General features: G+C 35.8%; 1 protein-coding gene across 2 annotated transcripts in view; it reads left to right on the plus strand.

Annotated features, from left to right (window-relative positions):
• LOC128686650 (nephrin) overlaps positions 1 to 15,610 on the plus strand; it is a 703,712-nt gene that overhangs the window by 590,569 nt on the left and 97,533 nt on the right. For both annotated transcript variants that reach the window (XM_070084202.1, XM_053773653.2), the window contains one exon: positions 1,335 to 1,460. In XM_070084202.1, the coding sequence (XP_069940303.1) occupies positions 1,335 to 1,460 (126 nt within the window). The remainder of the gene's footprint in view (positions 1 to 1,334; positions 1,461 to 15,610) is intronic.

The following is a 15,610-nucleotide window of genomic DNA, read 5'->3' on the forward strand; positions in this document are numbered from 1 at the left end:
AGATAGTTCAGGTGCAGGTGATATATATATATATATATATATATATATATATATATATATATATATATATATATATATATATATATATTTATATATATATATATATATATATATATATATATATATATATATATATATATATATATATATATATATATAAACAACCACTGTGAAACAATAGAGATATTCCCAGCGCTTTCGTGACTACTCACATTATCAAGGAACAATAAAAGTAATCCATCAAAGGAAGGCATATAAAGGGTCTAGACCACACCTCACTATCACCTTTATATGCCTTCCTTTGATGCATTACTTTTATTGTTCCTTGATAATGTGAGTATTCACGAAAGCTATATATATATATATATATATATATATATATATATATATATATATATATATATATATATATATATATATATATATATATATATATATATATATATATATATATATATATATATATATGTATATATATGTCGTGCCGAATATGTAAAACTGGTCAATTAGCAAGAACTCATTTAAAAATAAGTCCTTTCTAAAATTTTCTCATATACGTTTAAAGGCATATTTTTTTAATTAATGTTGATGTAAAAACTTATAATTTTGCACCGAAAGGAACTTAGAAAACTTACCTAACCTTATTATAACAAGAGCAATTTATTTTAGCCTAACCCAACTATATATATTTTAAATTTGTTTACAGTAATTTAATACTAGACAAACACAATCAAATACATTTGTTTCGTTAGGTTCAGAATGATTTTGGCGAAATTATTGCATACACAAATTTTCACTTGTCCTATATGGCAAGATGAGCGTTGCTATTTAAGCCAAGATCGCAAGTTCTGCCTATTCGGCACGACATATATATATATATATATATATATATATATATGTATATATATATATATATATATATATATATATATATATATATATATATATATATATATATATATATATATATATATATATATATATATATATTTATATATATATATATATTTATATATATTTATATATATATATATATATATATATATATATATATATATATATATATATATATATATATATATATATATATATATATATATATATATATATATATATATATATATATATATATATATATATATATATATATATATATATATATATATATATATATATATATATATATGTATGTATGTATATATACAGTAATTAGTACAAGACAAAATACATGCAGAAGCTGGTTCATCGTACATAGATCCTTTGATATTTATTTACGATAAATTACTGACCTAATTCATTCATGTATATAATACTCTACTTCTTTCTCTTGGCAGTACCACCTAGTAAGCCAGAGGTGTTCAACGAGACTGGGCAGGTAGTAACGGGGGAAAATGGTGCCTCCATCATCGGCCCATACAACGAGGGATCTCCTCTCGTCCTCACCTGTAAAGTTACTGGAGGTATGTCGGCAGTTTTTGTGCCTTGTAGTGTGTGTGTGTGCATGTGTGTGTGTGTGCATGTGTGTGTGTGTGTGTGTGTGTGTGTGTGTGTGTGTGTGTGTGTGTGTGTGTGTGTGTGTGTGTGTGTGTGTGTGTGTGTGTGTTCGTGTGCGTCAGTGTGTGTATATTTACTTAACTAAGTTAGCGGTTTCAAGCACCACCTCGTGAGGGCATCAGATATTAGTCTGTTGGTTGAATTGATCTACCTCTGTCGTATGTACGTAGACACTAGGGAATTTATCACCATATGTATCTGTCTGTACAATTTTTGCCTTGATATATATACATATATTAGGAAGATGAAAACCAGCACTGCTACCTGCCTGCTGCCTGCTGCCTGCTGCCTGCTGCCTGCTGCCTGCTGCCTGCTGCCTGCTGCCTGCTGCCTGCTGCCTGCTGCCTGAAAACTCATTTATTCACCAATAGTTTTATTTATTTTATTTTATTATCACACCGGCCGATTCCCACCAAGGCAGGGTGGCCCGAAAAAGAAAAACTTTCACCATCATTCACTCCATCACTGTCTTGCCAGAAGGGTGCTTTACACTACAGTTTTTAAAACTGCAACATTAACACCCCTCCTTCAGAGTGCAGGCACTGTACTTCCCATCTCCAGAACTCAAGTCCGGCCTGCCGGTTTCCCTGAATCCCTTCATAAATGTTACTTTGCTCACACTCCAACAGCACGTCAAGTATTAAAAACCATTTGTCTCCATTCACTCCTATCAAACACGCTCACGCATGCCTGCTGGAAGTCCAAGCCCCTCGCACACAAAACCTCCTTTACCCCCTCCCTCCAACCCTTCCTAGGCCGACCCCTACCCCGCCTTCCTTCCACTACAGACTGATACACTCTTGAAGTCATTCTGTTTTGCTCCATTCTCTCTACATGTCCGAACCACCTCAACAACCCTTCCTCAGCCCTCTGGACAACAGTTTTGGTAATCCCGCACCTCCTCCTAACTTCCAAACTACGAATTCTCTGCATTATATTCACACCACACATTGCCCTCAGACATGACATCTCCACTGCCTCCAGCCTTCTCCTCGCTGCAACATTCATCACCCACGCTTCACACCCATATAAGAGCGTTGGTAAAACTATACTCTCATACATTCCCCTCTTTGCCTCCAAGGACAAAGTTCTTTGTCTCCACAGACTCCTAAGTGCACCACTCACTCTTTTTCCCTCATCAATTCTATGATTCACCTCATCTTTCATAGACCCATCCGCTGACACGCCCACTCCCAAATATCTGAATACGTTCACCTCCTCCATACTCTCTCCCTCCAATCTGATATTCAATCTTTCATCACCTAATCTTTTTGTTATCCTCATAACCTTACTCTTTCCTGTATTCACCTTTAATTTTCTTCTTTTGCACACCCTACCAAATTCATCCACCAATCTCTGCAACTTCTCTTCAGAATCTCCCAAGAGCACAGTGTCATCAGCAAAGAGCAGCTGTGACAACTCCCACTTTGTGTGTGATTCTTTATCTTTTAACTCCACGCCTCTTGCCAAGACCCTCGCATTTACTTCTCTTACAACCCCATCTATAAATATATTAAACAACCACGGTGACATCACACATCCTTGTCTAAGGCCTACTTTTACTGGGAAAAAATTTCCCTCTTTCCTACATACTCTAACTTGAGCCTCACTATCCTCGTAAAAACTCTTCACTGCTTTCAGTAACCTACCTCCTACACCATACACTTGCAACATCTGCCACATTGCCCCCCTATCCACCCTGTCATACGCCTTTTCCAAATCCATAAATGCCACAAAGACCTCTTTAGCCTTATCTAAATACTGTTCACTTATATGTTTCACTGTAAACACCTGGTCCACACACCCCCTACCTTTCCTAAAGCCTCCTTGCTCATCTGCTATCCTATTCTCCGTCTTACTCTTAATTCTTTCAATTATAACTCTACCATACACTTTACCAGGTACACTCAACAGACTTATCCCCCTATAATTTTTGCACTCTCTTTTATCCCCTTTGCCTTTATACAAAGGAACTATGCATGCTCTCTGCCAATCCCTAGGTACCTTACCCTCTTCCATACATTTATTAAATAATTGCACCAACCACTCCAAAACTATATCCCCACCTGCTTTTAACATTTCTATCTTTATCCCATCAATCCCGGCTGCCTTACCCCCTTTCATTTTACCTACTGCCTCACGAACTTCCCCCACACTCACAACTGGCTCTTCCTCACTCCTACAAGATGTTATTCCTCCTTGCCCTATACACGAAATCACAGCTTCCCTATCTTCATCAACATTTAACAATTCCTCAAAATATTCCTTCCATCTTCCCAATACCTCTAACTCTCCATTTAATAACTCTCCTCTCCTATTTTTAACTGACAAATCAATTTGTTCTCTAGGCTTTCTTAACTTGTTAATCTCACTCCAAAACTTTTTCTTATTTTCAACAAAATTTGTTGATAACATCTCACCCACTCTCTCATTTGCTCTCTTTTTACATTGCTTCACCACTCTCTTAACCTCTCTCTTTTTCTCCATATACTCTTCCCTCCTTGCATCACTTCTACTTTGTAAAAACTTCTCATATGCTAACTTTTTCTCCCTTACTACTCTCTTTACATCATCATTCCACCAATCGCTCCTCTTCCCTCCTGCACCCACTTTCCTGTAACCACAAACTTCTGCTGAACACTCTAACACTACATTTTTAAACCTACCCCATACCTCTTCGACCCCATTGCCTATGCTCTCATTAGCCCATCTATCCTCCAATAGCTGTTTATATCTTACCCTAACTGCCTCCTCTTTTAGTTTATAAACCTTCACCTCTCTCTTCCCTGATGCTTCTATTCTCCTTGTATCCCATCTACCTTTTACTCTCAGTGTAGCTACAACTAGAAAGTGATCTGATATATCTGTGGCCCCTCTATAAACATGTACATCCTGAAGTCTACTCAACAGTCTTTTATCTACCAATACATAATCCAACAAACTACTGTCATTTCGCCCTACATCATATCGTGTATACTTATTTATCCTCTTTTTCTTAAAATATGTATTACCTATAACTAAACCCCTTTCTATACAAAGTTCAATCAAAGGGCTCCCATTATCATTTACACCTGGCACCCCAAACTTACCTACCACACCCTCTCTAAAAGTTTCTCCTACTTTAGCATTCAAGTCCCCTACCACAATTACTCTCTCACTTGGTTCAAAGGCTCCTATACATTCACTTAACATCTCCCAAAATCTCTCTCTCTCCTCTGCATTCCTCTCTTCTCCAGGTGCATACACGCTTATTATGACCCACTTCTCGCATCCAACCTTTACTTTAATCCACATAATTCTTGAATTTACACATTCATATTCTCTTTTCTCCTTCCATAACTGATCATTTAACATTACTGCTACCCCTTCCTTTGCTCTAACTCTCTCAGATACTCCAGATTTAATCCCATTTATTTCCCCCCACTGAAACTCTCCTACCCCCTTCAGCTTTGTTTCGCTTAGGGCCAGGACATCCAACTTCTTTTCATTCATAACATCAGCAATCATCTGTTTCTTGTCATCCGCACTACATCCACGCACATTTAAGCAACCCAGTTTTATAAAGTTTTTCTTCTTCTCTTTTTTAGTAATTGTATACAGGAGAAGGGGTTACTAGCCCATTGCTCCCGGCATTTTAGTCGCCTCATACGACACGCATAACTTACGGAGGAAAAGATTCTTTTCCACTTCCCCATGGACAATAGAAGAAATAAAAAAGAACAAGAGCTATTTAGAAAAAGGAGAAAAACCTAGATGTATGTATATATATATATGCATGTGCGTGTCTGTGAAGTGTGACCAAAGTGTAAGTAGGAGTAGCAAGATATCCCTGTTATCTTAGCGTGTTTATGAGACAGAAAAAGAAACCAGCAATCCTACCATCATGCAAAACAGTTACAGGTTTTTGTTTCACAGTCATCTGGCAGGACGGTAGTACTTCCCTGGGTGGTTGCTGTCTACCAACCTACTACTATATATATATATATATATTAACACATCGACCGTTTCCCACCAAGACAGGGTGACCCGAAAACGAGGAAACACTCTCATCATCATTCACTCCATCACTGTCTTGCCAATGGTGCGCCTACACTACAGTTAAAGAGCTGCAGAATCAGCACCCTTCCTTCAAAGCACAGCACTATGTTTTCCACCTCCAGGACTCAAGTCCGGCTTGCTGGTGTCCTTGAATCCCTTCATAAATGTTACCCAGCTCACAGTCCAATAAATAAATAAGTAAATAAATAAATATAAATAAATATATATATATATATATATATATATATATATATATATATATATATATATATATATATAAATATATATATATATATATATATATATATATATATATATATATATATATATATATATATATACATATATATATAAATATATATATATATATATATATATATATATATATATATATATATATATATATATATATATATATTTTATTATCACACTGGCCTATTCCCACCAAGGCAGGGTGGCCCGAAAAAGAAAAACTTTCACCATCATTCACTCCATCACTGTCTTGCCAGAAGGGTGCTTTACACTACAGTTTTTAAACTGCAACATTAACACCCCTCCCTCATACATACATACATACATCTAGGTTTTTCTCCTTTTCCTAAATAGCTCTTGTTCCTCTTTATTTCTTCTATTGTCCATGGGGAAGTGGAAAAGAATCTTTCCTCCGTAAGCCATGCGTGTCGTATATATATATATATATATATATATATATATATATATATATATATATATATATATATATATATATATATATATATATATATATATATATATATACGACACACACACACACACACACACACACACATATATATATATATATATATATATATATATATATATATATATATATATATATATATATATATATATATATATATATATATAAATATATATATATATATATATATATATATATTGTGTGTGTCGTATTTACTTTCTTTCAAAGTCGTCAGTCTGTAGCTCTAGGGTGGAATGTGCAAGTTGTAACTACTGCTGTATGTTGTGAACACTGAATGTATATCTCACATTTCTAACTTTCCTCAATGCTCTGAAAAATTCTTTGTTCACATTTGTTTAAGTCATTCTTTCATTCTCAAGTCTAGTTCCTCGACGGTGCCATGATGGTTCCTCCGGTGTCTGCTTCTCCATTCATATCTGGAGCGTCCTTAATGTTCGTCCATTCCCCACCTTTCAATTCTGGAGCCACCTTGCTGTTTCTAAATCCCCTTCATTTATTTTTAAATCATCACTGGTGTTCCTAAATCCATTTCCTTCATTTGGTGTTCCTAAATCCCTCTCATTTCTGGAACATACTTGAGTTTCGTCCTCTCATTACCAAAACATCCGATTTGTCTTAATCCCCTTCTTTAATTTCTAAAGCATATTTTGTGTTGTTTCATTCCCTTCCTTTATTACTCTATATGTACACAAAGTACAATTTCCGTGTGGGTCATTCCGCGCAACGAATGGTGGAGGCTCGATCCTCAGACATAAACGCTACCCACATAGCGACGCTTTCCACAATACTCATCTATTTATGGAGCTTTCTTTCTTCTCCATCTTCTCTCGTCACATTTCCAGCTTCCGCATTGTTCTTGGCTACTTTTCAGTTCTTTAACTTTCCTCTACGATTAATCTGCAATATGTATTTTACTGCTTCCAGTGCTGCTCCTACTCCTGAGTCGCCTTGGAGTAAGAGCAGCACTAATGCTCTCAGTGTTTGATGCATTAATCTGTATTCTCTTTTGATTATTAGCTTCTTGCGCTTCTCACTTTGCTTGAATTTGAGTATTTTGTGGCTATAGGTCTGTTTAATTGAGACTGGCTGAGGGTTTTGATTTATGTCTTGCAATAGATCTGAATATTTCTGCGAGTTTGGAAAGAATGTAGCTGTTATTGGCGAAGAAAAACTTACGAATGTTTTGGATGGTCTTCAGCGTGGTATAGGAGCAGGTATGAGTGGATTATCAGAGTGACATTTTGAGAGGGATATCACTGTATGATGGTGAGGGTTCACGGTGGCGAAATTTTTGTAGTAAGGAATTATTAGGTGGTATGGGGTTAATGGGCAGGTGATAGAAATGAGGGAGAATAGATGACTTGTGGGTTGAATGGGAGTGGGAACTCATAGTGGGATTATTAGTAATTATGGTGTGTGTGTGTGTGTGTGTGTGTGTGTGTGTGTGTGTGTGTGTGTGTGTGTGTGTGTGTGTGTGTGTGTGTGTGTGTGTGATGGTTAAGCTTATACTAGCCGAGTGTCCTTCTTTATTCACAGTTTTCCAGATTATCCCAGCATTTCTCGTTATCTCCTTACCTATATGTCCTTTACTGGTTGCAGTAGAGTAAGCACAATGACAAACTGATTTTCTCTAAATCCTCTTTTGTCACATTAAGAACTTGCTAGAACTCCGCACTCGCAGTCAATTTGTGATAATAAATTATTTCATGGGTGTCCTTAAGTCTGCAAACACCTCAACTATATTTCTAATGAACCCTGAGTTGTCGTAGATACAATTTGACTTACATTTTGTCTATAATCTATTTATTTAATTAAATAATTTCTAATATGTGACTTCGCTTTGCTGTAAGAATTTTTAAAACAGTGTCATTAAAATTGATATGCATTATTCTCAAAAAGGTTATCATCTTCCCTTCTATATTCATATGCTGTTATTTCTGTAATCCATGGGCCACTTTATTAACTGCCTTGCCTCACTCTCCATCTGGTCTTTTGTTACAAACCATTGTTAGGCAACTAGATTCCCAATCCACTTCTTATATAATAACTACTCCTCTGGTAGCATCTGGTAACTCCTAGCATTATAGTTCCTTCTAGGAACTTGGGCACTTTCCTTCATTTATAATTGAGTTATGACGTCGGGCTTGCTATTTACACTGTAATATTATTATGTACTGTTGCATCGATCGCTATGAGCTGCTGACATTTTTTATCATCATTCTGTCGCTCGTATGTCATGAATTATTTACAGTCTGTTTATGTATGCACCTGTAAGTACGAATGTGTGAGGTATAATGGTGAGTATGTTTCACAGAGTAAATAACTCCTGCCAGGAATCCTGAGAAACACAGACTGGTAAACAGCGGCGAGGAATCTAATCTATTTAAAAAAAATAAATTCTATACTAACTACTTTTTTTGCAATAAAGGAAAAACTGAAAAGACACTGACATTATTTCCTGAATCCTCAAGATTTTAACACAGTCCTCGAGAAAGATTGGATAACCTGAAGATAATAGAGCAGAAAATATACTGGACTATTCGAATAGGAGTTTACAAGGCATCCAGTGCACTAGTGAGGGAGATAGTGACAGCTTCTGCAGGAATTCACGACCCAAAGATTTTCCAAGGTAGTGAAATATCCTTGCAGACTCCATAAGCAGACCAGCCCTTCCTAAAGAACACAAACAGACCCAGTAAGATAGCTCCACTTTGGAGAATATCGCCTTAACGATTCTGGACAATTCCTCAGGAAAGGCCGAAGCTCTCATCCTAGTGTTCAGGGCGCCACATGCGGGGTAGTTCCTTCTGGATGCCGCTAGTGCCTTCTTGGTAACGCATTGGCAGACCAATTTGTGCTGCATAGTTTCATCTGGCTTAAGTCACAAGGAAAGAAATGGAAGATGTGAAGAGGCCAATGATTTCAGGTGAAGCCACTCCCGTTGTCCATCTGAAAGGAAACCTAAGCTGAACAGACGTGATGGCAGCCAGAAACAAATGGATGGACTCACCACTACCCTGGAAAGACGGTAAGCTGATGATATGGGATTACACTTGTGCATATAAAGTGGCTGAACCTTACATCCGATGCACCGAAGCCTTGGTGGGTGGAGCCGCCAGATGCAGGGAGACCCAAAGACCCATATATACGTGCCTCGTGGTATGTTACAGCATGCGACAGCTTCTCCTGGAGCAAGAGAAAGCATTAAGTAGAATACAGTTATCTAAACCTAGCTATCCAGACTACTTCACATAATTACAGCTAAGTAATACCAACAATTACTACTTTAGAACGGAAAATTCAGCAATGCCAAAAAAGAAAACAGCAAAACTAGTAATGCCTTTCCACCACCGAGCTCTTATCTTCCTTCCCAAATAAATTAAGCAGTTGTTATTCAAAGATCAACAAGAGAAAATCTGGTTGGTAGGTAACAGTTAGGTAACTTTATTCCGAAAAGTTTCGCATACACAGTAGGCTTCTTCAGTCGAATACAGAAAGTAGGCAGGAACAGTAGAGATGTGAAGACGATGTAATCAGTCCATCACCCTTGAAGTCGTAGAATTTGAGGTTGTCAGTTCCTCAGCCTGGAGAAGTTCAGTTCCATAGTCAGGAACTATCTGAAGATCAAGCGACAGTGCGGAGACTTAAATACTGTCGGAAGGAGAGGTGCATAGCAGTAGTAGTAGTAGCAGTGAGAATGTAGCCACTGAGAGGTCAGGTCCCTCTCAGATCCAACAGTTCTCACTTGGAAGGGTTGTCTAAGGCGTCTTCTGTACCAAGAGGCCATGTGTTGCAGTGTCTGACAAGATGAACATCAAAATGGCATACAATACCGACAGGTTGGTAGGTAAGACACATAGGCAAAAGTTAGGCAACTTTATTCCGAAACGTTTCGCCTACACAGTAGGCTTCTTCAGTCGAATACAGAAAGTAGGCAGGAACAGTAGAGATGTGAAGACGATGTAATCAGTCCATCACCCTTGAAGTCGTAGAATTTGAGGTTTTCAGTCCCTCGGCCTGGAGAAGTTCAGTTCCATAGTCAGGAACTATCTGAAGATCAAGCGACAGTGCGGAGACTTAAATACTGTCGGAAGGAGAGGTGCAGAGTAGTAGTAGTAGTAGTAGTGAGATCATTCTTTTCATGGAAGAATGAAAAGTATTTGTTTGCAAGATAAATTGGACAATGCAGGTACTGGGACTTGAGTGAGGATTACTGAAAGAGATACTTACTGCTCCAAAAAGGAAAGTTGATATTCTAAGGGCGAAATGTTGTCTTTGCGATGACTGAAGGACCCTGGATGAGTCGTACAAGCATTGGAGCCAAGAAAAATTCAACATGAGCTCAGAAAGTCTCTCATGCCTTCTGTGCTGTTTCTGATTCCGAACAATGTCAGGGACCGAGCAACGGGACTAAGCTCCAGCTCCAGCGCGTTTTTGTTATACTTTTATTGTCACCAGAGACTTCGTCAAATCAGAGAGTGTGGTGGCCTTGCTGGTATGTACAAGGCTAAGGGTTTCAACATTTTCCACTTGGCCTGAGTTCTTAGTTTTCTCTTTCTCTCACTAGGACTTTACTAAGTCAGGAATAAATAGTCTTCGCTTGCAGTGGCTTTGAAATATATTCTTCCGATACAAGAGATATTCGAGTAATCAGGCTTGGTATATCAGATGGTTCTAACGACCCCATTTCCCTATTTAAATATTAAATAAAGTATACGCAAACAAAATACGTAAATAATACCACACTTGTTTGGATCAATCTCTGAAATGAATAGAAGCAGAATATTCCCTAGTGTGAGCTGGGCTCCGAGGTATTGGTCCAGTGTGGTACGGTCAGTAAAGCACTGCGTACCTTGTTCAAAGGTTCGTAGGTTCGAGTCTCCCTCGGCCAGAGATCAGTGTTTGTGAATATTTCGCCTGTTCTTGTGAATTCTAAGCATATATATATATATATATATATATATATATATATATATGTCGTGCCGAATAGGCAGAACTTCCGATTTTGGCTTAAATAGCAACGCTCATCTTGCCATATAGGGCACGCGAAAATTTGTGTATGGAGTAATTTCGCTAAAATAATTCTGAACCTAACGAAAAAAATATATTTCACTATGTTTGTTTAGTGTTAAATTATTGTAAACAAATCTAAAATATATTTAGTTGGGTTTGGCTAAAATAAATTGTTCTTGTTATAATAATGTTAGGTAAGTTTTCTAAGATTCTTTTGGTGCAAAATTATAAATTTTTACATCAACATTAATGAAAAAAATATATCTTTAAACGTATAAGAGAAAATTTCAGAAAGGACTTAATTTTAAATGAGTTCTTGCTAATTGACCAGTTTTACATATTCGGCACGACATATATATATATATATATATATATAGGTGAACGTATTCAGATATTTGGGAGTGGACGTGTCAGCGGATGGGTCTATGAAAGATGAGGTGAATCATAGAATTGATGAGGGAAAAAGAGTGAGTGGTGCACTTAGGAGTCTGTGGAGACAAAGAACTTTGTCCTTGGAGGCAAAGAGGGGAATGTATGAGAGTATAGTTTTACCAACGCTCTTATATGGGTGTGAAGCATGGGTGATGAATGTTGCAGCGAGGAGAAGGCTGGAGGCAGTGGAGATGTCATGTCTGAGGGCAATGTGTGGTGTGAATATAATGCAGAGAATTCGTAGTTTGGAAGTTAGGAGGAGGTGCGGGATTGCCAAAACTGTTGTCCAGAGGGCTGAGGAAGGGTTGTTGAGGTGGTTCGGACATGTAGAGAGAATGGAGCGAAGCAGAATGACTTCAAGAGTGTATCAGTCTGTAGTGGAAGGAAGGCGGGGTAGGGGTCGGCCTAGGAAGGGTTGGAGGGAGGGGGTAAAGGAGGTTTTGTGTGCGAGGGGCTTGGACTTCCAGCAGGCATGCGTGAGCGTGTTTGATAGGAGTGAATGGAGACAAATGGTTTTTAATACTTGACGTGCTGTTGGAGTGTGAGCAAAGTAACATTTATGAAGGGATTCAGGGAAACCGGCAGGCCGGACTTGAGTCCTGGAGATGGGAAGTACAGTGCCTGCCCTCTGAAGGAAGGGTGTTGGTGTTGCAGTTTAGGAACTGTAGTGTGAAGCACCCTTCTGGCAAGACAGTGATGGAGTGAATGATGGTGAAAGTTTTTCTTTTTCGGGCCACCCTGCCTTGGTGGGAATCGGCCAGTGTGATAATAAAAAATATATATATATATATATATATATATATATATATATATATATATATATATATATATATATATATATATATATATATATACATATATATATATATATGTGTGTGTGTGTGTGTGTGTGTGTGTGTACTCACCTAGTTGAGGTTGCGGGGGTCGAGTCCGAGCTGTGTGTGTTGTGTGTCAGTGTGTGTGTGTAACTTAAAAATAGAAAAGTAGTGAGGTTAGCTACTTTAAAATAGAGCCCATTTCCAATATGGTTTTTGGTCAGTTTGAAGGGTTCAATGTTTTGTCTCCAATCACAGAAGGTATAATGAATACCGCCAGAGGCGCGGTGCGTGTTATCCTAACACCACTGTGTAAACAAAATGCATGAGAGCCACGAGCTGCGGTGCAGAATGTGGGGAGGCGATCGAAGCAAGAACCAGAGTCGAAGCAGGTAGATAAGGAAGGGGGTGTCAAAGATATATGTATATATATATTTATATATATATATATATATATATATATATATATATATATATATATATATATATATATATATATATATATATATATATATGCAATAAGATCACAGTAAACAGGTGATTTTAGAATATGCAAAACAACCACTGTAAAAGAATAGAGAAATTCCAAGCGCTTTCGTGACCACTCACATTATCAAGGAACAGTTGATAATGTGAGCAGTCACGAAGGCACTTGGAATTTGTATATATATATATATATATATATATATATATATATATATATATATATATATATATATATATATATATATATATATATATATATATATATATATATATATTTATATATATATGTATATATATATATATATATATATATATATATATATATATATATATATATATATATATATATATATATATATATATATATATATATATATATATATATATATATATATATATATATATGCAATCTATTTTTAGAATATGCTTTAGAGAAATTCACAGTGGTTTTTTGCATATATATGTATATATATATATATATATATATATATATATATATATATATATATATATATATATATATATATATATATATATTTATATATATATATATATATATATATATATATATATATATATATATATATATATATATATATATATATATATATATATATATATATATATATATATATATGCAATAAGATCACAGTAAACAGGTGATTTCAGAATATGCAAAACAACCACTGTAAAAGAATAGAGAAATTCCAAGCGCTTTCGTGACCACTCACATTATCAAGGAACAGTTGATAATGTGAGCAGTCACGAAGGCACTTGGAATTTCTCTATTCTTTCACAGTGGTTTTTTGCATATATATGTATATATATATATATATATATATATATATATATATATATATATATATATATATATATATATATATATATATATATATATATATATATATATATATATATATATATATATATATATATATATATATATATATATATATATATATATATATATATATATATATATATATATATATATATATATATATATATATATATATATATATATACATATATATAAATATGTATGTATATATATATATATATATATATATATATATATATATATATATATATATATATATATATATATATATATATATATATATATATATATATATATATATATATATACATACCGTCTTTCACTCCTCATTCATTTGTATTTGCTGAAGATGCCTCAGTCGTATGTATTACTGTTATCCAGAGGGTTTTCTCTGCCATTGACCTTTAAATTAAATTGTGCACTCTGTGTTCATCCAATCAAAACACTAACAGAGAGAGAATGATAGTAGTGGTTGAAGGATCGTGTTTACCATACACGTGTCCTGGCAAACACACTTCCACCGCCAAATCAATGCTTGTCTCATTCAGGCAAAAGTGCAAACAAAATGTGTGCAGACTGCAGCAATATGAGTTTACTCATGGTGCTTGGGGAGAGAGAGAGAGAGAGAGAGAGAGAGAGAGAGAGAGAGAGAGAGAGAGAGAGAGAGAGAGAGAGAGAGAGAGAGAGAGAGAGGGAGAGAGAGAAACAGAGAAACAGAGAAACAGAGAAACAGAGAAACAGAGAGACAGACAGAGGCAGAGGCACACATCCTTCAGTAAGTCCACGAACACAACTCATGATGACATTCCTGATCACATCCGACTACTTCTTTACTTATATGTGCATTTTTAAGTCCTCAGTAACTGTATGAATAAACAATTGGAATCATAATGGACAATATAGATTCCCTATAATAGCAACATAATCATCACAACTATGATTGTGGTGACCTTAACCAGTTCCTCACATAGATAAATTTTGATGAATTCTTTGCGGCCTTCGACCTGGCAAATTCTATATACTTTCCCATCAAAATCCGTAGGTTTTTTCTCGATGTAGTCTTTAACAATATCTTGCATATCGATCAAATACTTCGGCTAATCAGTCGACAAGGATGTCCTTACTAAACCGAATATCCTTTCTGTGGAAGATGGAAAATTCACCAGCCTATCAATCAGAGGTTATCGGATGCCGATTGGTTCAGATAGGTTTAGTACTATAGGAATTACAATACTAAATAGAGCTTAGTGTGAGAGTGATTTTTAATGATAGCGTTTGATTTTTAGCATAAGTCACTCTTTATCCTCACTTTGTTAAAATATTTTTTTCAGTTTAGTCTCGCTTTCTCAACAAGCCTCTAAGTGCATCGAAAGGCTTGTTGACAAGATGTAAGTCAAAAATCTTAAGACTGTCCATGAGTACCTTCTTCTCCTTAAATAAGTGAACATAGCGAAGATTTAGCAGATGGATAAAGTGTCTTTCTCACTTGTCTCCAGCAGTTCTTCTTGGTACAGGAAAGATCATTCTTTTCATGGAAGAATGAAAAGTATTTGTTTGCAAGATAAATTGGACAATGCAGGTACTGGGACTTGAGTGAGGATTACTGAGAGAGACATACTGCTCCAAAAAGGAAAGTTGATATTCTAAGGGGGAAATGTTGTCTGCGATGACTGAAGGACCCTGGATGAG

The sequence above is a fragment of the Cherax quadricarinatus genome, chromosome 12 (assembly GCF_038502225.1).
Source record: "Cherax quadricarinatus isolate ZL_2023a chromosome 12, ASM3850222v1, whole genome shotgun sequence".
Classification (NCBI taxonomy): Eukaryota; Metazoa; Arthropoda; class Malacostraca; order Decapoda; family Parastacidae; genus Cherax; species Cherax quadricarinatus.